Below are 24,703 nucleotides of genomic sequence, written 5' to 3' on the forward strand. Positions count from 1 at the left end.
TACACGTGGAATGATTTCACGTACACTTTCTAAATGAAAATTGTTCTTCATCTATAATATTGTTACAAATATCAATATTAACGACGTTCCATCTATTTTAGTGGAACGAAGGCGAACAATATTTAAAAAAACGTAGAAAATGAGGGTTATTGTATATTTGGGAGGTGAAATAAAACACTAGATAAATGAAATTTTACTTGATATACAAATTATACGAGTATAAAACAAACAATCCATGATAATAATATTTCAAAATATAATTATTTCTTTTATTCTAAAGGAATTTGGTCCATTATAATCTGAAATAAAAATTCCTGATTCAAATTTAAGATGTTCAAATGATTATTATAATCACACATCAAAATTATATAAACAAACTATTACGCAAGCGTATTAAATTAATCGTTGGGTTAGTACTGAACTGAACTGCTGTTCATAGAACAGGGACGTATTTATGCATCGAATAAATATTAAAAAAATTAATCAATCGATGGGCTACTACATTCCAGTGCAATTTGATGAAACGTCAACGGTTTTTAATAGAACAGGAACGTATTTCGTTTATACTGAATAAAAATGAAATATTAACGGGCCATTGGTATCCTGTTCTATTTTATGTAATTTCAACAGCTACTAGTAGGACAGAGACGTATTCACGTATAATATTAAATTTTATTATTATAAAAAAATTTTTTGGATCAAATATTAAATATTTAACAATCAATTAACGGGCTATTACTGTCTTGGCTTTATCCAATGTCAATCGAACAGGGACGTATTCGTGAATAAATGTCCAACAATTAATTAATGGATTATAATTGTACTGTGCCATTTATGATAGGACAGGGACGTACTTACTTAAGAATATTGAATATTTAATAATGAACGAATGGATTATAGCGCTATGGTGTGACATTTCATCAACTACTGTTAGGAGGACAGGGACGTATTTAAGTATTTAGTGAGTGTTTTTAATTTTTGTGGTTATAAAAAATTGGTATTTTTAAATTAAATGATTCGGTTTGAGTTTTTAGTAAAAGCTGTTAATAATACGAAAAAAAAATAAAAAAAAAATAATCGTTGGACACATTGGCAGACTAAGCAAAATATACAGTGAGTCTTAAAATGGAAATTATGTTCCGAAAAGTGTATATATATAAAAAAAAATACGGGGTGATTCAAAATTGTAATAATTCGCAGTTTGAAATTTTGTTACAACGTACCTTGATACAAATATTTTTGTATTCCTGATCGTCGCACCAGGCAGATCTTTCCGGTAATTCCCTTCCCCTTCTACGCAATTCCTGACTTACTTCGATCAAATCCAAAATAGGTATCGGATCCAGTCGATGTCTACCAATGAGTCCAACTAAATATTCGATGTAATGCAGCCTGAGTGTGTACACGGATAGAATAGAATAGAATAGAATAGAAAAAAAAAAAACCAAACGATCAGATAAGTGATATCGTTCCGGAAACGCCGTTTTTTTTTTTATCCTAAAACTACAAAAACCCCATCAAGCGGGGTAACCGAGCCGTCCGATAAGCAACCAACGGTCAACAACCGACCCAACGGCCCCGTCGATATTAGTGTGATTAGTTTACGGTAATTTTTTGGTAAAAACAAAACGGCGTTTCGAATACCTGTTTCAAACGTAACCGATACACGTTTCGGGGTGTTCCGAACGCATTCGGAGGCAACTTTTTACCGGCCCTTCTGACGACCGTTTCCAAATCATCGGTCGACAATACATCCAACGTTTCCAACTTATTTTTCAACGTCAAAGTACACAAATACTCTACATAGTGATCCCTGAAATCATTTACACGCCGTGGTCTTCTTTTACCATTCGAACAAACCCATCGAATACCCGATGAAAAAATCTAACCTAACCTAACCTAAAATTTTATACACACTCACCTACACAATCCCGATTCCCCGGAATGTACTTCGTTATTACATATCGAATCTATTAAACCTGCGGGGGTTTCTTTTTGTAACGGCACCAAACATTTAGCTACCGACGCGGAGGAGCCGTCCTCGAGGTTATTGTATATTTTAAAGGGTATTTTATTGTCCTGAAACGATTAAAAATTCAAATACGTAGTAGGAATCGAACGTTCCGCCCTTACCTTAAGCAATTTTTCCAATTGTTGAGGTTCTTTGTCTCTCAAATAGAACAGACAGTTCCTCGGATGGTGGGCGTGCAGACCCAATTTGGCGCAATATTGGCCGACCGTACATTTGGCGCCCATCATGAACGGTTTGCCGCAACCGTAACAGAATTCGTGTTTGCATTGGGTGCAAGTGAAATGCATGCAACCGCCTTTCGATAGGGAATATCTGAATTTGCATTTGGGGCAATCTATGCCGTTTTCGGCGAGGTGTTTCGCCACGCCGGATGCTTGATTTTCGGGATCGTTGGCGTCTTTCCATTCGGCGAATTTTTCGCAGGTGATTCCTTCGTGTTGTTTCTCCCACTAGATCAAAATAACACCATTAAAGTAGCCGATTAAATTATTATCGTTGATAGAAAAAAAAAAAAAAAAAGAAAAACTCAAATATGCGACATTATTTGAGGTTAGAATCACGTGCTAGTGCATTTTAAGCAAAATTACTCGCCGCTGGTTTGTGAAAATGGAGTAACTGTCATAAATGTGTCATTCTTAGCTATAACATTATTGATTCAAAATTAAAAGTTCTACAAAAAGATATTAAAAGCTTTTTCAAAACTAAATGACCTACAAAACGATATTGAAGGCTTCTTTCAAAACATATTATCCTTTTGTAGGACATTTAGTTTTCAAAAAAGGCTTCATTATCCTTTTGTAGGACATTTAGTTTTGAAACAAGCCTTCATTATCCTTTTGTAGGACATTTAGTTTTGAAACAAGCCTTCATTATCCTTTTGTAGGTCATTTTTTTTTAAACAAGCCTTCATTATCCTTTTGTAGGACATTTAGTTTTGAAACAAGCCTTCATTATCCTTTTGTAGGTCATTTTTTTTTAAACAAGCCTTCATTATCCTTTTGTAGGACATTTAGTTTTGGAAAAAGACTTCATTATCTTTTTGTAGGACACATAGTTTTGGAAAAAGACTTCATTATCTTTTTGTAGGACATTTAGTTTTGAAACAAGCCTTCATTATCCTTTTTTAAGAAATTTAGTTTTCAAAAAAGGCTTCATTATCCTTTTGTAGGTCATTTTTTTTTGAAACAAGCCTTCATTATCCTTTTGTAGGTCATTTAAGTTTTGAAACAAGCCTTCATTATCCTTTTGTAGGTCATTTTTTTTTGAAACAAGCCTTCATTATCCTTTTGTAGGTCATTTAGTTTTGAAAAGACTTCGTTATCGTTTTGTAGGACATTTAGTTTTGAAACAAGCCTTCATTATCCTTTTTTAAGAAATTTAGTTTTCAAAAAAGGCTTCATTATCCTTTTGTAGGACATTTAGTTTTGAAAAGACTTCATTATCGTTTTGTAGGACATTTAGTTTTGAAACAAGCCTTCATAATCATTTTGTAGGTCATTTAGTTTTGGAAAAAGACTTCATTATCTTTTTGTAGGACATTTAGTTTTGAAAAGACTTCATTATCGTTTTGTAGGACATTTAGTTTTGAAACAAGCCTTCATAATCATTTTGTAGGTCATTTAGTTTTGGAAAAAGACTTCATTATCTTTTTGTAAGACATTTAGTTTTGAAACAAGCCTTCATTATCCTTTTTTAAGAAATTTAGTTTTCAAAAAAGGCTTCATTATCCTTTTGTAGGACATTTAGTTTTGAAAAGACTTCATTATCGTTTTGTAGGACATTTAGTTTTGAAACAAGCCTTCATAATCATTTTGTAGGTCATTTAGTTTTGGAAAAAGACTTCATTATCTTTTTGTAAGACATTTAGTTTTGAAACAAGCCTTCATTATCCTTTTTTAAGAAATTTAGTTTTCAAAAAAGGCTTCATTATCCTTTTGTAGGACATTTAGTTTTGAAAAGACTTCATTATCGTTTTGTAGGACATTTAGTTTTGAAACAAGCCTTCATAATCATTTTGTAGGTCATTTAGTTTTGGAAAAAGACTTCATTATCTTTTTGTAGGACATTTAGTTTTGAAAAGACTTCATTATCGTTTTGTAGGACATTTAGTTTTGAAACAAGCCTTCATAATCATTTTGTAGGTCATTTAGTTTTGGAAAAAGACTTCATTATCTTTTTGTAAGACATTTAGTTTTGAAACAAGCCTTCATTATCCTTTTTTAAGAAATTTAGTTTTCAAAAAAGGCTTCATTATCCTTTTGTAGGACATTTAGTTTTGAAAAGACTTCATTATCGTTTTGTAGGACATTTAGTTTTGAAACAAGCCTTCATAATCATTTTGTAGGTCATTTAGTTTTGGAAAAAGACTTCATTATCTTTTTGTAAGACATTTAGTTTTGAAACAAGCCTTCATTATCCTTTTTTAAGAAATTTAGTTTTCAAAAAAGGCTTCATTATCCTTTTGTAGGACATTTAGTTTTGAAAAGACTTCATTATCGTTTTGTAGGACATTTAGTTTTGAAACAAGCCTTCATAATCATTTTGTAGGTCATTTAGTTTTGGAAAAAGACTTCATTATCTTTTTGTAAGACATTTAGTTTTGAAACAAGCCTTCATTATCCTTTTTTAAGAAATTTAGTTTTCAAAAAAGGCTTCATTATCCTTTTGTAGGTCATTTAAGTTTTGAAACAAGCCTTCATTATCCTTTTGTAGGTCATTTTTTTTTGAAACAAGCCTTCATTATCCTTTTGTAGGTCATTTAAGTTTTGAAACAAGCCTTCATTATCCTTTTGTAGGTCATTTTTTTTTGAAACAAGCCTTCATTATCCTTTTGTAGGTCATTTAGTTTTGAAAAGACTTCATTATCGTTTTGTAGGACATTTAGTTTTGAAACAAGCCTTCATTATCCTTTTTTAAGAAATTTAGTTTTCAAAAAAGGCTTCATTATCCTTTTGTAGGACATTTAGTTTTGGAAAAAGACTTCATTATCTTTTTGTAGGACATTTAGTTTTGAAACAAGCCTTCATTATCCTTTTTTAAGAAATTTAGTTTTCAAAAAAGGCTTCATTATCCTTTTGTAGGTCATTTTTTTTTTGAAACAAGCCTTCATTATCCTTTTGTAGGTCATTTAAGTTTTGAAACAAGCCTTCATTATCCTTTTGTAGGTCATTTTTTTTTGAAACAAGCCTTCATTATCCTTTTGTAGGTCATTTAGTTTTGAAAAGACTTCGTTATCGTTTTGTAGGACATTTAGTTTTGAAACAAGCCTTCATTATCCTTTTTTAAGAAATTTAGTTTTCAAAAAAGGCTTCATTATCCTTTTGTAGGACATTTAGTTTTGAAAAGACTTCATTATCGTTTTGTAGGACATTTTTTTTTGAAACAAGCCTTCATTATCCTTTTTTAAGAAATTTAGTTTTCAAAAAAGGTTTCATTATCCTTTTGTAGGTCATTTAAGTTTTGAAACAAGCCTTCATTATCCTTTTGTAGGTCATTTTTTTTTTAAACAAGCCTTCATTATCCTTTTGTAGGTCATTTAGTTTTGAAACAAGCCTTCATTATCCTTTTGTAGGACATTTTGTTTTGAAACAAGCCTTCAATATCCTTTTGTAGGACATTTTGTAGATGATAAGGATTTTTATAAAAATTAAATGATCTAATGAAAATATTCTGAGCTTCAATTTTGGAATATCTTAAAAATATCTTGATATCTGTCAAAAAAATATGCTACATCCTTTTTTTTTTTAGAAGATATTGTCGCTTGCGGAAGGACCTTTTGAAGATAGGTGTAACAAAAATTGGAGTTACAGATACTTCAAGGAAGAGAAGGAAAAACTGCATCGTATGATTACAGAAAAGTTTCCTATTGCAAAAAAAATGGTATATATTCCCTAGAAACCAATCTAGATACAAGATTTTGTAGAATTAGAAGGTAAATTATGAGTTAATTCGAAAATAGCAGCTCTTATTGGAGAGATAATAGATTTAAAAATCACCGTTACCCCCCCGTTGAAGTAATAAAACATTGTAGATGGTTTTATATCACCAAAAAAAAAACAATAAAAATCGTTAGTATATTATTTTTATCAAAAGTACATACCGGTCTTCTACAATTTGCACAAGTAACAGATTTGCAATCCGGACAAATCAAACGTTTCTGTCGAGGATGAGCAATGAACCCCGATGAACACTAAAATAACATAAAAACCCACTAAAATACTATAAACAGTGACTCGTTAATATTTCATCGCATACCGTTTTGATTTGTTCATAATTAGATCGAAATTATTAATAAAATCAGATTTAAGGTTCAAAATACAAAATAAATCTATGTTTTCTAATAGGAAATACAAAAAACTAAAACAATTTTCAATATAATAAACAGTATAGTTGATCGTTAAGTAATATTTATATAATCAATAAAACAACTAGCAACAAAAATTGTTTCATGCAATTTTTATGGTATAAAAACGAAAAAAAAATGTTAAATCCACTAACCTGTATACACCATTTGAAATGTGGATCCTGCATCAATGTTCTATCCCTCAATTTCCTTTGGAATAATTCGTGTACGGGTTCGTCTAAAATTCCTTTCAAAAGTATATCCAAATTTCCGAAATATTCTGTGATATCTTCGTCGTTTAGATCGGCGCTAGTCAGATCGGGTTGTTTACAAAACGGACAATTACAATCCATGATACTTCTATCGGTTATTTGGATGGTAAAGTAATTTTTAGCGCATTCCTGACAGCATCTGTGGATACATTTCAGCATCGATATCATCTAAAATAAATAAATATTAAGTATTATCGATGAATTAGTATTGTGTTTTATTACTTGTTTCATGGGATATTTGCCTGCACACAATTCACAGTCTTGTTGTAAAAACGAAATAGCGGCATCTATGGAATGGCAATTTTTAACTGCTTCGAGTGCTTGTTCCTTAGAAAATTTCAATTGTAGTAAGCTTGAAGCTAATTCGGCTTGTTCGTAAGTTTCAACTTGTCCTTCTGCCAAAAGTTGTCTGCTCTGTCGCTAAAATTAAATACGTAACAAATTGTAATTCTCAAAAAAATCTTTACTTAGACTCACTCTGCATATTCCTAAAATAAAATCTTCTTATAGGATTTCAGATCTTTAAATGACTAATTCTCATAAAAACATCTCCGCAAACGTTTATTTTTATCAAAAATATAAACATTTTTTAAATAGAGGCGGCTTTTTATGACAAATGAATTTTGGTTAACTCAATATTTAAATTGACAGATGACATAATGTCAACTTACACAGAACAAATTGTCGTCAATAAAGAACGTACGGTTTGATAAAAAAAGGGTACTTTCGTAATGATAAAATACTCAAATTAAACATTTAACCTATATATAATTTTTATTTTTTCGTTTAAGCATCGAAAAAGTTTATTGTTGAAGAGAAAAAGAGTAATGATTAATAAAAAAACTGTTATCTACGTGATTTACAGTGTGTGCGTACCTTAAGATGGAATAGCTCGACAACTGAAAACGAACACAACTTCAGTTTACACGAAACACATTGTCATAAATAAAAAGCGTTTCGTTTGATGAAAAAATAAATTAATTAACTTATTCTGTGTGTATTATTCTTATTTTTTCGTCTAAATATCGAAAAATATTATTGATAAAAAGAAAAAAAGTGGTAATTAATAAGAAAAAAAATGGAATATATAACAGATTGGCAGTTAACAAGGAATGTATCATCAATTACACGGAAGATGTCATAAATAAAGAGCGTTCTGTTTTATAAAAACAGTATTTTTAAACTAATAAAATACAACTAAATTTAATGTTTATTTTTATTCTAATATCTAAATATCGAATTTAATTGTTAAATAGGAAGAGTGATAATTAATGAGAAAAAAAACTGCTATCTACGTGATTTAAAGTGTGTGCGTACCTTAAGATGGAATAGCGTGACAGCTGACAAGAAATGTCAGTTTACACGGAAGATATTGCCATAAATAAAGATCGTTCTGTTTGACAAAAACGTATTTTAATATTAATAAAATAAAAAACAAAGTTTAATATTTATTTCGTGTATTATTCTCATTTTTCCACATAAATATCGAAGAATATTATTGTTAAATAGAAAAAAAAGTGTTAATTCTAAAAAATGTTATCTACATGATTCAATCGAACGTTACTCCTATAGTGTGTGCGTACCTTAAGATGTAATGGCTTGACAGTTAGTAGTATTAAATGTCCAAAGCTAGAATGACGTCTGAGGGAATAAAAACGATATTAAATGATTTTTTTTTAATCATAAGCTTACAAATTTACCTCCATATCCGTCATCGATTGTCTATTATCTTCCATTTCATTATTATCACTATCATCATCTTCCGATTCGCAAGTTTCTTCGATACTGTAATTTTTATTTTTACTCATATCAATGACGGTATTATCCCTGTTCAAATTCGAATTCAACGTTTCCATATCGGAATTAATCCTATGTACGTCATCGGAATCGTCTTCAAATTCCTCATAACTATTTTCATCTTCTAATAAATCTTCTATGTTACTGTCCGACACGGAAGATTCGCTATCGTTATCCAAAGATTTAGTATAAGAAAGTTGTTTAGAACTAGTGGTCGAATCGAAGGAATTTTTATTAGAAGAAATCAATTTTTGTCTATTAATTTCTTTTACTCGATCCGGACTTATATCTGGAGAACTACACGTTTCTACTTCTTTTTGCGGTGTTTTCGTTTCTCTTTTAAACGAAAATTTCGTTTTGATTGGTATTTTGCTAGCGCCCGTCATCGGCGATAAAAGCGCGTTCGTTATAGATATGCACCGTTGCTTCAACAACGGTATTCTCGATGGCTTTTTTATAGTTCGATGGTTCTCGCTCTCCAACTTCAGACTTGATACGCCACTGCTTTCGCTATATATAACCTCAATATTTCTACCTACGTTGTTGTTTGTTGATTCCACGAGAATTTCGTTATTTATATTTTGAAAATGTTCATTATTTGATTGTGTAGATAGTTTTTGTTGATGTTTTTTTAAATTATCATTCGAAGAAAGTGATTTTTCTATTGTATCGTGTTGTTTTGTGAAAATTCCGATTTGGTTATTATTAGCATTGTTATTTTCTTTTGGTAGGTTATTTTCCTCACTTTTGAACGTTTTTATTTTATTATTCATATTTTTTTTGTCATATCTATTTCGTTTTTTAACTGATCTTCTCCTATTTATCTTAAAAGTTGTATTTCTAGTTGAGTTATTGATAGTTTGTTCGTTTGATTTTACTACGACGTTTTTTTCATTCTTATTCTCATTTTGTTTCATTATTGGAGCTTTCTTTTTAAAATTATTATTTTTTTCATCAAGCATTTGTGTTTTTTCATCTTTCAATTCTCCCATATCAATTTTTTCTTCAAATTCAGTACCGTTAACATATTTTCCATCTGTTGTTATTTCATTAACTGTTTGTATCAAAACTATTCGAGATTCAATTGTATCTGAGTTATTTTCAACTAAATTTGTCACAATTCCTTTTTTATCCTCGATTATTTGCATATTTTCTTCGACAATTGGATTTTCCAGATTTAAATTATCATTATTTTCATTAATTTTTCGTTTTTCTTCATATTTTGTATCATTAACATCTTCAATTACATAATTTGAAGATCCTTCATCATTATAACCAACTTTTAGTTCACAGTTATCATCTTTCTCTTCAATTCCTTTACTAATTCGTTCTCTATTTTCTATTTTTTCATTAACAATTTGTTTAAAGACAGTTACTCCAGTTTTCTGTTCATTTTTATTGCTAAATGGAATTTTCAATTCTTCATTATAATTTTTTCCATTAATATTGTGTTTTTCTTCATCTTTTGTACCACCCATATCTTCTATTACATCATTTGAAGATCCCACGTCATTATAATCAACTTTTGGTTCAATTTTATCATTTTTTTCTACTATTCCAGTACCAAATCGTTCACCATCTTGTATTTCTTCATTAACGGTTTGATTAAAGACAGTTTGAGCTTTAGTAGTATATGAATTTGATATCATTTCGTTTCTTTCAGTTTTCTGTTTATTTTCTTTCAAAAATTGAACTATCATTTCTTCATTAACATTTTCTTTGCCAATTATTTGTTTTTCTTCATCTTTTGATTCAATTTTATCATCTTTTTCTTCATTTCCAGTACCAAATCGTTCACTATTTTCTATTTTTTCATTATCGGTTCGATTTACATTTACCAGAGTTGCTTCTTCACTTTTATCATGTGAAACAACTGGTGCAATTTTGATTTGGTAAGATCCACTTTCATTCTGTCCAATATTTGCTTCATTTTCATCATTTGTGGTAAAGCAACCTATTTTTTTACCATCTTCGTTAAGTATCTTACCACTAACCTCTTCTTTAGTTATTTCACTACTACTTTCATCGTTCTTCAACGTTTTCTGTTTATTTTTATCATTTTTAGTAACAGGTTTCAATAAAATCGAAGCTTTGCTTTCCATTACACCATTTCCTTCATTGGTTTCTGCGTTTTCTTTATTTCTATCACCGAAATATAAATTTATAGTAGAAACGCTTTTTTTTCTTTCGTTTTTCTTATCAGGTTCTTGATTAGGCGTTTCTAGAGCATCTAAAAATTGTAAATCACTTTCGTCATCTGAATTTTTAGGTTCTACAGGATAATCCGCAATATGGATTACGGTACTACTTTTTTCTATATATATTTTCCCCGTTGTAGGTTTCTGATTTTCTTTATTATCCATTCCAAGTGGATGACTTTCAATTTCTGAACTTTTTGTATCCTTATTTGAAGTTTCTTCTAGTATTTCATCATTTTCATCAAGTATTTCTTCATTTCGATTAAATCCTTCAGTTAATTCGATGTTATTTATTCTATTTTCAACTATATTTGTATTAGTTTCTTTAATATCATCGTCTTGGGTTAGGTTTTCGCTCAAAATTTTAATATCTTCCAAGTTTTTTAAAATTTCAATTTCTAAATTATCTAAAGCTTCTTTGTTATCTTTCATACTATCTTCTTCAATTTTATTATTTCCGGAATAAAGTTGATTCAAATTTTCACTGGAATTGGTGCTAATTATAGAAGAGGGGGTACTTACTGCTTTCGATTCCGTTTTTAATAACGATTCCTCTGTTAATACATCTAAAAATTATAATTAAAAGTATTAAAGTTTATTATTTAAAAAGTAACTTACCCCTTTTTTCAAGCGTCCTTAAATCGACCCCCTCGTTACCTGCCTCATTTTCATTACCGACCGGCGGTCCCCATATTCTCATTAAAAACGGTTTCAACTGCATTTTACTTAATTCGTTGTAGGCTTGTTCCAAGTCACCGTGATTGGCCGTTAGAGCTGTTATTATATCTTCGCGATTATAGTCCCCTCTTGAAGCCAATTCCGCATACTAAAACAATATTCGATATAAAATTGAATTTAAAAAAAATGTGTTGGTACCTTTTTTTGACGCATTTCTACGCATTCTTCCACTGCCGGCCATAAATTACCTTTATGTTTCCTTAATGCGTCTCTGGCTTCGGTTTTAGACACCGTACCGACTATATTAATTGGTCCTTCGCGACCCAATTGTGTAGCTAATGTTTGAACACTGGAAATTGTATTTTCCCAATTTTCCTTCAACCATTCAATCGGGTTATTATCTTTACAGTGTAAAAGTGCTGCTTGTACTTCGTCGGCAGTATATTTGTACTGTTCGGCTTCCTAACAGGATAAATATGTAAAAAGTTATTTATATTAACAAATTTAAACAATATATCAATAACAACCATTTTGTTTTTAATTTAAACTACAATAAATGTAATATTACGTATTGTTTTTTAATGAAAATACTATTTATATACCTTAATACATACAGTAATTCTCTTAACATTATTATTTTAATGAAATTTTCGCCTACAACGATGATTTTTGGTAATACAAGTCTTCTATTATCATGATATTATTGTATTAACTTGATAACAAGTTAATGAACAAAAATTTGTTGGGTATTAACGAATTATTTGAAACAAAATTCAATATCTTCATATTGTTTACACGACATAACCTCACAATTGCTGTCGTTAAATTATATCAATCGATAGTTATTCGATCAATCGATTTTTTCTTAGATCACATGTTTTGCATGAATCAAAGTATATTTACACAGAACCGGCTTGAGTTATTTTAAAATTATAAAAAAATTTCATAATAATTGTCAATTTTGGGATAAAATATATATAATTTTAACTCACCCTTAATAATTTTACGATTTCCATGCCTGACGTTTGGAAATGATCGTATCCATTAGTTTCGGCGACGTTTCGTTCAAAATGATGCTGAAAAGCTTCTGGCCTAAGGTGACTTTGATTCGAATTTTCCGTCTGGAAAAACATGATAATATACCAACAAAATAAATAATATTTGCCAAATAATATTCTAAACTCAAAGCCTGTTATTGAAAATTAGCGTTAGGACAAAATAAATAAATAAATAAACACCCTGTGGTATGCGAGATCGATCTGGCTGGGTCTCCTGTACAACTCCGGTTTCCTTAGGTCCAATATACTACGCGATTGTCTAATATCTGGCTGAGACGGTCGGTGTTTTGTTGAATTATTTCTTTTATTCAACAGAGATTCGTCGACGTACGGTATAGGGCTCGTTTCTCTGCTCCCCGGTAAACTCTAAAAAGTGCAACATCTATTTTATATACCAAAAAAAAATTGATATATAAAATGAAATAGTTTACCTGGGAGTCTGATGTATAAGACATTCTACTTGTCGATCTGTGCAACGATGACCATTCTGAATTAGGCGAATGTAAAGATTGAGAACGTTTCAAATAATTATTACGGTTACGACTTCTACCTCTTGGAGGATAGCGGTTTTGTTCTAAAGGTACATCTTCGTAAGTCTAAAGTGGAAAATATTTTGAAAATTCTATACTACACTATGCAACCATTGTAAAACAAAAAAAAACTGATTTGGCAAACTGTTACTTTTAAAATTATCGAAAGTACAAGTAGATATTCCCACCTCTACATCATGGCTTCGAAATATGTTTTACAGTTTCCTGTAATACAAAGAACAATGAACTGAAATAGAGATGGGAATCCTAACTTATACTCCCAACGGTTCCAAATAATAATTTTTTTAATTGCAGTTGAATTTTCTCGACAAACTGATATGCTATTTTATTGTAAGGAAAAGTGATACTTTTTGACGAACCTGTAGAAACAAATATACAAAAACAGAATATGTAAGTTTATTTGATTTATGAAAAAACAGTTTCACCTTTACCGACACACTTAATATAAGTTGAAGTACTTTACTTAATTACTGTTGTCTTTTTAAACATTTAGATTGACAAATTATGTAAGGAATGGCATATTTTAACGATTTTTAAAAGAAAAAAAATACAGTTTTATGGTTAAATAGATCACTTTTAGGGAAAAAATCTTGTTCAAAAAACTGTTATTTTCAAACTAACAAAATTCCCATCTCTACGCTATCATCTTGAAATAAACATATTTTACAGTTTTATTCGGGGTAATTAATTCGAACACATCAGGAACGATCTTAAGTCTGTGGCCTACCTAACGTTTTTCTGTTAATTATAAAAACATAAATTATAGGTTAGTTCCGTGATTGGACAGGTTCGGAATTAGCTCTGGAGCGCTCTAGGAACATAGAATTTTGACAAAACATATTCAGAATAACTTTTAGATTACAATTGGAATTAGAGATGGGCGGTTTAATGTAGATTAAATGTAACGTAACTAAAATTTAATTTTATATATTGATTAGTTTAGGGAAGTGAAAAATTAAATACTTATTATTTATAGGCGAAATGAATTTTATTTTAACGTATGGGAATTGTATATTATATCGAATCCTAATAGTTAATAGTTTTTATTTATACAGGGATTACTATAAAGAAAAGTATAAGTTTAAAATAAAAATGTGGTTAATGGAAAAAATCTTACCTGCGTAGATATGTTTTGGGGAGGCGGCGACGTTCCAGTAGAAATAGAAGTGACATTTTGACGAGATTTATTTTCACCGGCACAATCAGTTTTCACTTCACTCAAACTAACAGTCTCTTTCGATTCGTTATTTATTTTATCCACGTCACTGATAACCGAGCAAGAATCTTCTTCTCCTGTAACAACAGGATAATTATTAACAAAAACTTGAATACACTCGAGACACACACACACACACACACAAAAAAACAAAAAAATATTCGATTGAAACGGGGCGCGTTCACTTGTTTTTCTGGAAAGCACTAAACTTGGTTCCCGGCCAAAAAGAAATTTTCCTAATACCCCTACCTTTCTTCGTTTCCGTATCCGACGTCCGCATTTTGCCCAATTTATTCAAAACCGATTCGGTTTCGCTATAATCCCGACTGAAATCGTCGCTGGACATATTAATTTGTTGTTTCCCCTTTTCTTCTTCGATTTTATTTATCGTTTTAATAGTCGAAGACGTCTTGCAACACACCTGACACACTTTAGTGTTCGGTTCGTTAACGAACGTGCAATGCTCGCATTCCCATCGAGCCTCGATTTGTTCGGTGCGGTTTCCTTCTTTACCGACACTTTTTAATCGGTTACTACCGTCCGATAATTCGTCGTCGGTATCGCTAGATGGCGTATGTATACTTCTTTTATTTATCGGTCGCTCGGGAATTTCCCTTTTCGCGGAAAATCGACCGCGCGACGATCTTCTATCGCTGAAAGTGGATCTTCGATCGTCTTCGTCCTCGTCTTCGGTATCTTCGACGTATTTTTTCCGACTTCTTCGACTCTGGTTCGATTTTCTCGATTTGACGCTTTGCGTCGGAGAAGGGGGTCTCGAATGTTGGAAACCTTGAACCCCACTCGGATGCATGTTGCTAATCGACATCGAAAACGGCGACGGGTACATCGGGACGTTGTTATTCCAGGGATTCATCCAAACGGGATTCATCATATACCCCCTGGGAGCCATATTTAAACTGAGGTTGCTGCCGTGAAGTTGATGATCGTATCCGAATTGGTTCATCCACGGCGTCGGACAACAAGATGGCGGATAGTTCAAGTTAGCCAGCGATTGGGCCTGAAATAGCGAAAACGTGAAGAAATAATCGACGGGGTTATATTAAACACCAACTTACCTGTTGTACGGGCACGAATCCGTGCTGGTGATGCGCCACGGGATGTTCTCTATCGGGATGAAACGTATCGAACCTCCTCGAAACGTTTCTACCGATATCCGATCCGGATACACTACCCGCTCTCGATCTAACATTCCATTGTCCGCTTTCCGATCCCGGGAATCCCGTATCTTTACTGGAATTCTAATAAATTGAATATTTAAGTGAAAATAAGCAACTTTATACGTCGATTTTTCATTTACCCGCTCAAAATCTGATGAAGTATTAGATAAAGTTCCTTTCATTGCTAATTGGTGTTGCTTATAACGCTGCTGCAACGACGGACTCGGACTGGGAACGAGTCCTCTGCTATTTAAATCCACTGACGACATGTCACGTTGATAAGCTGAAATTTTTATCCGATACACTCTGTATATATTTTATAAAAATTATTTTTATTCATCAATGTATCACCCTGTATTTACATTCTGCATATATTTCATGAAAATAATTTCCATTTATTGATGTATCACCCTGTATTTGACGTTAATAATATTAGAAATTGACATTTTGACAACTGACAACTTGTTTCTCGTTAATAAAGTAAAATTTGTAATCAATATAAACGACCTGTATATATTTAATACAAACAATTTTCATTTATTAATGAATTGAGTATATGACATTATTATGAGGAAAAAAAAGTAAAAAAAAGATTAGTACTTACAATTTGGGGGTGGTGGTAATGGTCTACTTCCGAAACTGTCTCTTTTAAAACTCGACGTTTTATCTGTAAGACAAAACCCCCCGTGACTCTCTCGCCTCGGCATCGTCGATGATCTATTCACCTGAAACAAAAAAATTTAATTATCGCTTCAAGATTTAAAAAAAAATTCCCAATACTAGTAATTGTGTATCTAGAAGTAGAATGAATATAAACAAAATTAAAAATATTTTTAATTATTTTTTTTTCATTTATAAATTTAGTACACTAGTATTATTTTAGAAAGTTAAAAGGCTTTGAATTTAGATGGAAATAAAACTGAATCACATTGTATATTTAAAGCTATATATGTCAAAAATTCGCATTTCTAGGTTATGTTTATGACATTCATATTAATGTTCTAATTGATTTGTTTACATTTTATTTTTGGGTGCTTTAAGTAAACAATGTTTATATATTATAAAAAAATTGGTACCTGTGAGTGCCTAATTGGTAACGGGCTGGGGCAGGGAGAGGGTCCAAGTGATCCCGCTCGTCTATGTCGTCTGGGAGGTGGTACGGGAGCTAAGATAGCTTCTCCTTTAGGTGGTAAAGGCGGTCGAATAGTCTCTTCCAGTCGCTGAAAACATCATAATTTTTAATTAATATTGTGATAGAACTAGAAAACGTTGATAATAATAATTAAATAATACAAAATTAAGGTAATTTATGTATAAGTTACCCGTCTAGTATGAGTCTGTCGTTTTGGGTGCCTATGATACATATCATCGCAGGAGAGGCAAAAAATTTGTTTACATTGATCGCAATGTACACTAGAAGCAGAAGATCCACATAATTGACAGTGTAAACCATCTTTTTTTCTATCTGCAATAAGATTTTTAATTTGTAGTATAAAAACGTTTTGTAATGTTTATTCACACAAATTTTGATACAAATTAATCAAAACTTGTGGTTTTATTGTTCATTTAATTCACTTTACTAAATATATTTATTATGTTTCATACTTACTATTGATATTTTTTTCTGGTAACGGGGGTACATCATTGGAATATTGTCCAAATTCGATAACTTCATAATCTGGTTCATCAATTGTTTGTCTATGATTTAATTGCGTTTGTCTGTGTTCCTCTTTCGGCACAGGCGGTGCTGGGAAACTGTTTCCTGATTTACTCTGTGGAACGTTGTTATTATTCAATTTTAATTACAAATTTATTTTTCAACGTAAAAAATCGTGAAGTTTACAAATTGAATATATTTTTCAAAAGTTCTAGCTGAATTATAGCTTTTTTATAGACGTTTCTCAGTATAAGTCACTTGTTATATTTCTATGGTTCTGTGAAAATTTAAATTTTAAAAAGATCGATTTAGTGGATTTGATATTTTAAAGTTGGTTTGGCTGTTTTTGTTTTGATTTTTTGTATTGTGATGAGGTGTTTTTAATATGGCGAATAAATTGACTAATTTTTGACAGTTTATATTAACGAACAAACACTAATTATACATGTTTTTTTTTCATGACGATGTTTACTTTACCAAATTTTTGTCGAGTTTGCTTAAAATATGATAAAAACCTCATAGATTTGGCGCATATCGAAAATGAACCAAGCGAAACTTTAATGAATAAACTTCAACATTGTGTATCAGAAGTGGTTGGTATTTTTATCTTAATTTTGTAGTTCTTACTAAAATATGCATGCCTCAAAATAAACATAACGAGATAATGAACATATATTGATCTAATTTTTATAACAAATTTCGTTATTCTTTTATGTAGTATGTATTATAAATTGATTAAAAATATAGTTTTTTAGAATGTCTTTTTTATAGTAAAAATGTATTTCGCATTGACATATATGGGTATTAATGTGTGAAAATATCTTTTTTTTATAAGATATAATCGATGTAATAACAATTTTATGTTATTAATGTGATTTGTGTGGAATTTTTTAATGTTTTTTGTTTTTAGGAATGGACAATTTTTAAGCCGTTATTATGTCATCCCTGTATAAAAAAATTAAACATAGCATACAGCTTCAAGAAACAATGTGTACAATCTGCAGGGGTATTAAAAAACTACATAGAACTGGTGAAAGAATCTCAAAAGAAAAACGATTCACAAAACACCGTGAAAGCTGAAGGGGTAATTCCAACAACAGGAGGTGCTTACATGCTTCTCCCCAATCAAAAATATGTAAAAATTTTAGTGGGTGGACAAAACCAAACGACAAATACATTTCAAAATGTCTTTTTGAATCTAATACCAGCGAGTTCGTTGAATTCAGTTGTAACACCGAACCTCGAAGCCTCCAATGGCATTAAAACAAAAGATACCAACCAAAATGTATTTTTAAATCTCAATAATACCTTTTCCAAGTTCATCCCCGTGTCACAAGTGACGAAAACACCCCCTGAACCAGAAAAACCCCCCAACCTGACGGTAAATCAAATTCTGACTGAGAGTAAAAGTGAGGAATTGAGTGTGGAAATAGATCCGACTGTTTTTGAATTAGAAGAAGACGAATCTGTTCAAAATGAAGAAGAAGAAGAAGTAAATGATTACGATGAAGTTATAACAAAAGCGAAAATTGATCTCAAGGACGGAAAACTAACGAATGGGGTGAAAGTGCAAAATGGTAAACAAGAAGAAAAACATTTCGTTCCTATTTTACCTAAAAATACCGAGGATTTTATTTCGTCAGGTGAATTTAATCTATATATAATTAATAGTTCAGGTGTGTGTTTAATTTGAGGTTGTGAATGAATCATACATCAAGTATTTTGTTGATTTGATCAATTTTTGTCTGTTATTTATTTATATGTTTCTGTTTTAATAAACATTGATGACGTAATTAATGGAATTTAGGAATATTTTTGGGAATTTTCCTTGTAAAATCGTTTAAATTTTCAAAATAATGTCTTCTAGATTATGATAAACTTGAATTTTCTACTAGATTCCCAGTGCAATCTAATTTTTTGTAAAAATTTTAAGTAACTTTGAGCGAAACCCAATTTTTGTCTTCCTCTTTGTATATTTTCGAGATATTATGTTATAATTTTCAAAAACCTTGTGACAGAATCCAATTTGTAGCGTATTTTGACAGAAATTTGAAACAACTTTAGGCAAAACTCAAATTTTTTTCCTCCTGTTTGAACAATTTTGAAAAATCTTTTGACAAAAAAAAATTTTTTGTATTTTTTCGTGTATAGTGTCGAAACAACTTCCAGTAATCTTAATTTTTTTTTCCTAGTTATATAATTTTGAAACATTCTGTAAAAACATTCTACTTTTTTGTGAACAGTTACTGGTAGTTGGTAAAAAATTTTCCTGATATAACAGAAAATAAGTTTTTGATTTACTTGCAGGTCAACATTTTTTATTCTCTTCATCCGAATCTTCGGGAACATTCAAATGCGAATCATGCCAAAAAACCTTCTCCACAAAGAAGTATTTCAAAGCCCATCTCAACCAGTTCCACTTGGGCAAATCACCTTTCAAATGCCAATACTGTTATTTAGAATTTTTAACTAGAAAGGAATACGAATTGTGTTTAAAAACGCACAAAATCGAAACAGAATCATCAATAAACAAATCGATCACCCTACAAGATTTCACCACCAATTCCACCAGTTTAACAGATCTACAACTATCAGACATAGAAGCCCTAATACAACCATCGGAGAACGGGGAATACAATTGCGACGTATGTCGCAGACCGTTCACCAGCTCCACCGGACTTTTAAGGCACAAGGTAATCCATTACCACCCCCGATTTAACCTCGCTTTTATGCAATATCTTACTTTGCAGGTACGCAAACATAACCAAAAAAATAAAAAAAAATATTTCATCAAAGGTATGAAGAACGCCAAATGTGATATATGCAATCGAGAATTTTCCACGCAATCCTACATGCAACTCCACAAAAAGTTGCACCTCAGAGACGATATCGGTTACAAATACAAGGTGTTCGGTAAAAGTAAGTACGGCGATATCGAAAGGAACGGACAGCAGATTAAAGACGAAGAAGCAGATGAGAAAGTCGAAAGTTTGGACGTTACCCCGGATATTTTTACTGAAGAAGATAGCAATGAGGAAAAATATGAAGATCCCTCAACTAGTACGGACAGAAATACCAGTAAAATGGAATTAGACCAAGAGAACGATACGGAAGACGATGAAGAAGAAGAGGAAGACTCCAAATTAAATATAGATACAGATGTGATAAAGAAAGAAAAGGAAAGTGATTTAGGGTGAGTTTATTGTAATATATATATAAAATAATAAAAAAGAGTCTCGGTGGAAAGAAGGAAAAGACGAATACAATCCCTGGTTAAAAATATGGAAAAAAATGATATTTTTGTTTTGTTCAGGAATTTTGTAGATACTAAATTTAGTTTTAATCAAATTTTATCTACTAAAACGTCTTTAAAGTGCCTTATATATCATTATACTTTTGTTTTTGTACTACCCTTTTTACATTCACAATTATTATTTAATCCTTTATATAATTTAAATTTCGCGGTAAAAACCCCCGCCGGATTATATGTCATTCGCTAGAAACGTTCGTTAATCAACAGGCTTGTTCGCGCGATAATCCGGAATCGGTTTTGGGCTGTTCGTTTAGTGGGCTTTGACAGTTTTTACACTGATTCGGAATGAGCGGCGAATAACGCTTTCACTCTTGCAATGTCATTAGCGTATAAAAAGAAGAAACTTTCAACATGGTGTAATGTGACTGAACGTGTGCTTGTGCCGGATTTTTAAGAAATAATTTCGTTGAATGAAGTTAGTGGTTTTTGATATATCTAAATTGGAGTTATAAATTTAAATCAACTCGCGAAATATTTATTTGTTTAAGATGTGAATACTGTTATTTTTTGTTTGTGTCGAAATGAAAACGTTTTGTACTTGGTTTTAGTGTTTACTGATTTTAAATAAATTGTGATGTTAATAGGCAAAGGAATATAATACTAAAGTGAATTATCGAGATTTGTAATATTATTTTTAAAATTGAAACTAAATTTATGTATTTACATGGCGAATGGAAATTTTAACGATATATTTAAGGCTTTAATTAAATATATAGTATTTGTCGATTTTAAGGTCTCAGGTTATGTTTAAAAGCTAATAGCAACCTCTAGTAATGTACTTTTTAGCACGACATCATTTTCAGAGAGTTTTTTATCAAATTTATTCATTTTCTATTTGTATAAATTTTGAAGGACTTCTTGTATAAATCAATTTGTTTATTTAGTTTTTTTTTTGTATGTTCTCCTCTATTTTGGCAAATTTCTAAAGAAAATCAGGCACAATTAATTTTTCAGTCTTCATTTATCCATAATTCTGAGATAAGATAAATTCGTGTTTTTTTATCGTAGAATTTGGAAGAACTTTATGCATATTTCAATTTTTTTTATATTTATATTCAAGTATTCTTAACAAAACTCAATTTTCTGCTTCTATATGTATACTTTTGGTCTAATTTTCGGCATAATTTAAAATTCTTACTTCTTATTCTTATACCGTTGAAAAAATGTTTGTTTTAAAGCATCTTGTGTCTTCTTTTTTGAGTTTTCTTGAGAAAAGTTTCGTTAAAACATAATATTTTCTGTTTATTTTTATATAATCATTATTTTGATACACTATTATTCAAATTTTCATTTTTTCCATACAATTTGAAGAGCATCAATCAATATAATTTAATTAGAGCCTTTTTAACCTCTAAACATTAGGTTACTGTTTAATACCAAATTTTATTGAATATGGGACTTCGTTTTTTTCTCCTATTTCTAGAAGTTCTCTCATTCTTTTATTGTTTCCATCCCTTTATCAATTTCCATATGTGAATCGATTATTTGTTTCGAGAAAATAAGGGATTTTGTAGGAAACAGGATGAAAACGTGCGCCTCGACTTATTTGTATATATTGTTAATTCGAGAAAAAAAATAATAGGTACATACCCTATAAATTGTAATTTTTTTATAAAAAATTATGAAAAAAAATTTGCAATAAAATTCAATACAGAAACATTTTAGGATATTACTAAAGTGTTTTATTTTCAATAAATAGAAATATCAATTAAGGTATATGTCAAAATTGATAGTATTTATTTTTGAATTTCACGTAAAATTGTAAATACAGTTTTTTTATCATCAACAAATAGTAGGTATTAAAAATAACTATATTGTATATTGAATCCCATCTCTACACTTCGATATAATCTCGTTTTACCATAGAACTACATGTACTGCTACTTTGTTCCCAAAACATCTAAAATGACTAACGTCAATTTGATCTTGCACGTCTATGGACGATTCGAAATAAATCGATTGGTTCTTATTTGGAATCGATTTTTTAATTGAAAATCCTCACCGATTGACATTAGTTTTAATAGGGAGAATAGCAGTCCATGAACTGTATGGTCCAATTCAACATTTTTTTTTTTAATTTTATATATTTGTTGTTTACAAATTGAAATGCGTTTTAAAAACTGTCTTTCATTGCAATACAGTATTGATATATCGTTTTTATATTATATATACATTCTTCTTTAAAAAGACTGTCATATAATTGACAATAAATTGTGGCACATTGATATTTATTTTCGAATAAAAGGATAATTTTTTGATACGAACAATTTTTTAGCATTTCCATCAGTCATAACATAACCTACAAATAACTGTATATGTAATATTTAGTTTTGAAGGTTGTCAAGTATACAAACAGCTAAAAACTAAATTCCCCAGACATTTCCGTTGTTTACCAATATAAATTATATCATTTAAAAGACATATCATAAGTGTGAATATACTCATTTTATTGGTGAATCATTTTTTAATATTAATTATTTTTTTATTCGACAAATGTGCCGAACAACGTCCAAAGTTTTAGTTTTTTGTGTTTTATATCGTCGAAATAGATTAAATAGTTAGTTTTTTTTTTAATTATAGCATATAAACAAATATGTAATCATAATTTTTATTGTACGTTAAGATTTTATATATATATATATACCTACAACCCCCCTCGGTAAGCGTAATATTTTTTTATCTACGCATTTTGTACATTAATTTCGCTTTTATTTTTACTTAACGGAAACAGTTGAGTGCTTCATGACTGACAAGCCCAAATATTAAAGTTTGCACTAATAAATAAGAAATAAAACATTTTTATCATCGAGTTTTTCATTTTTACACCCTTATTCATGGTTCGGCAGCATTTTGAGGTTAGAAATCGATTTGTTTTTAAATAATTTCCAAGTTAAGGAAGTGTTTCGTCCTTAGATTCATAAAAAGGTAAGTTGAAGGACGTTTGTGGAATAAATAATGTGGAAGTCAAATCCCTTTTCGTAAGATATAAACTTACCATCCATTGGGGCATGTTTCTTGCCATCCGGAGGCGTGTAGATGGGTTAGATATGTGCATCGGCCTCCATTTTTCACCCTTATTCTATGTACAAGAAAAATTCAAGAGGTTAATTTCCCAAAATTTAAAAATAGATTTAACGTAAACAAATTTTCTCATTATATAGAATCATCCATAGGAAAAAAATCGCAATACCGAGAGAAATATTTGTAGTATCGGCAACACCTAATTAAATGGCACATTTAGGTACACTAATTCATTCCACCAACAATTATTTTCATGAGAAAACACTATTAATTCATTTTATTTAAAATAAAATAATAATTTTAGGTTAGAAAAATACATTTCACATTAAAATTATCGGAAATATTTATATTAATAACTGGAAAACGAAAAACATTTTCCTGTATAGATGAATTAATAAAAATCGCTTTCATTAAAACAAAAATAATTATATAATGTTGCATTACTTGACGTGTTATTGGAAATCAGTACAAATATTTTTAATACTAATATAAAAAAATTGCTTACGTTCATTGTGGTGCGAATTTTCTACGAAACGGATAAAAAAAAAAAAAAAAATAGCAACTCGGATGCACTTGCGAGAATATCAATCGAAAAACGAACCGATGCCGTTCAACTGGTGACTGGTCGTCGTTCTAATATTAGGTAAGCCGAGCAGAGTTTGATAGCTTGCCAAAAGTATACGAGAATATAAATACAACATAACATTCTTGAATATTTTAATTTAAGATCGTAGTACTTTCCGGGGAAACGTTAACAAAAATCTAGATCAACATCATTAAAAAAAAAATGATGTATATTATTTATAAGCTGTGAAATACGTGGGTGGCCAGCTATTCTACTTCCAGTTTATCCTATTTGAAATTTCTTATTGATTTTGTTTTTAATTTATACGAAATTATACATCGAATGACACGAAATTAATGTTTGTACGTAATTACATAAAAGTTTACCAAGTTAATTACATAAATTTGGATTTATATCACATTATATAGAGCTAACATTCTGATAAAACGACATCATCCCTTAAGTTGATTTTTTTATGAAATACAAGTGTAATTTAAATTAGTCGTTATTAGCTTTCGTTGTATTGATTCCTAATTAGTATTTTGAAATTAGTAGTAGAAATAAAACTAATTGAAATCTACGAAATCTCAAAAATTAATAATTCGGGTTTCAACGCCATCTATTAATAAATCGATTAAGTAACCACTATACAGTTTCGTAGTAACTTTTTGGTACACCTGTTAATTTCTGATGCTCTTTCTTTATAGTGTAAAAAATACAATAAAATAATTATAATTTCTATAGCATTTTTTTATAGTGCGAAAAATGAAAGTATTATATTTATTTTTTTTAATTAGTGCTGCCATCTACGAATTAATAGTTAAT

The 24,703-nt window shown here is 30.3% G+C and overlaps 2 protein-coding genes across 7 annotated transcripts; one reads left to right on the plus strand and one right to left on the minus strand.

The window, feature by feature from the left end:
• Window positions 1–186: 186 nt before the first annotated feature.
• On the minus strand, window positions 187–23,948 carry LOC130902592 (E3 ubiquitin-protein ligase lubel). Of its 6 annotated transcripts, none has more exons than XM_057814824.1 (23): window positions 23,819–23,943; window positions 23,288–23,371; window positions 16,932–17,094; window positions 16,645–16,787; window positions 16,399–16,542; window positions 15,927–16,047; window positions 15,463–15,605; window positions 15,221–15,403; window positions 14,394–15,162; window positions 14,046–14,221; window positions 12,809–12,973; window positions 12,558–12,743; window positions 12,312–12,440; window positions 11,518–11,781; window positions 11,260–11,467; window positions 8,347–11,207; window positions 6,869–7,066; window positions 6,530–6,814; window positions 6,132–6,221; window positions 2,134–2,481; window positions 1,922–2,079; window positions 1,224–1,392; window positions 187–299 (listed from the first exon to the last, which is right to left on the minus strand). In XM_057814824.1, exons 1-23 carry the CDS (start codon window positions 23,822–23,824, stop codon window positions 270–272), a joined length of 7,023 nt encoding a protein of 2,340 aa, XP_057670807.1. In that variant the 5' UTR covers window positions 23,825–23,943; the 3' UTR covers window positions 187–269. The 6 variants fall into 6 exon arrangements, 5 of the variants coding, with proteins under 5 accessions (XP_057670807.1, XP_057670806.1, XP_057670808.1 ...); XM_057814823.1 differs by lacking the exon at window positions 1,224–1,392 and adding an exon at window positions 1,645–1,813; XM_057814825.1 differs by lacking the exon at window positions 1,224–1,392.
• LOC130902608 (myoneurin-like) lies at window positions 17,293–23,097 on the plus strand. Its single transcript, XM_057814843.1, has 4 exons — window positions 17,293–17,572; window positions 17,890–18,622; window positions 19,287–19,672; window positions 19,730–23,097. Exons 1-4 carry the CDS (start codon window positions 17,438–17,440, stop codon window positions 20,174–20,176), a joined length of 1,701 nt encoding a protein of 566 aa, XP_057670826.1. The 5' UTR covers window positions 17,293–17,437; the 3' UTR covers window positions 20,177–23,097.
• Window positions 23,949–24,703: the final 755 nt, after the last annotated feature.

Source organism: Diorhabda carinulata, chromosome X (genome assembly GCF_026250575.1).
Source record: "Diorhabda carinulata isolate Delta chromosome X, icDioCari1.1, whole genome shotgun sequence".
Classification (NCBI taxonomy): Eukaryota; Metazoa; Arthropoda; class Insecta; order Coleoptera; family Chrysomelidae; genus Diorhabda; species Diorhabda carinulata.

Coding starts and splice junctions, on each gene's coding strand:
- LOC130902592 (XM_057814822.1), bottom strand. Junction 12,441..12,557: donor TCGATCTCGCATACCACAGG/GTGTTTATTTAT, acceptor ATGTTTTTCCAG/ACGGAAAATTCGAATCAAAG. Junction 11,208..11,259: donor AAGGACGCTTGAAAAAAGGG/GTAAGTTACTTT, acceptor TATAATTTTTAG/ATGTATTAACAGAGGAATCG.
- LOC130902608 (XM_057814843.1), top strand. CDS start 17,438: ATGACGATGTTTACTTTACCAAATTTTTGTCGAGTTTGCTTAAAATAT. Junction 17,573..17,889: donor AACATTGTGTATCAGAAGTG/GTTGGTATTTTT, acceptor TTTTGTTTTTAG/GAATGGACAATTTTTAAGCC. Junction 19,673..19,729: donor CCGGACTTTTAAGGCACAAG/GTAATCCATTAC, acceptor CTTACTTTGCAG/GTACGCAAACATAACCAAAA.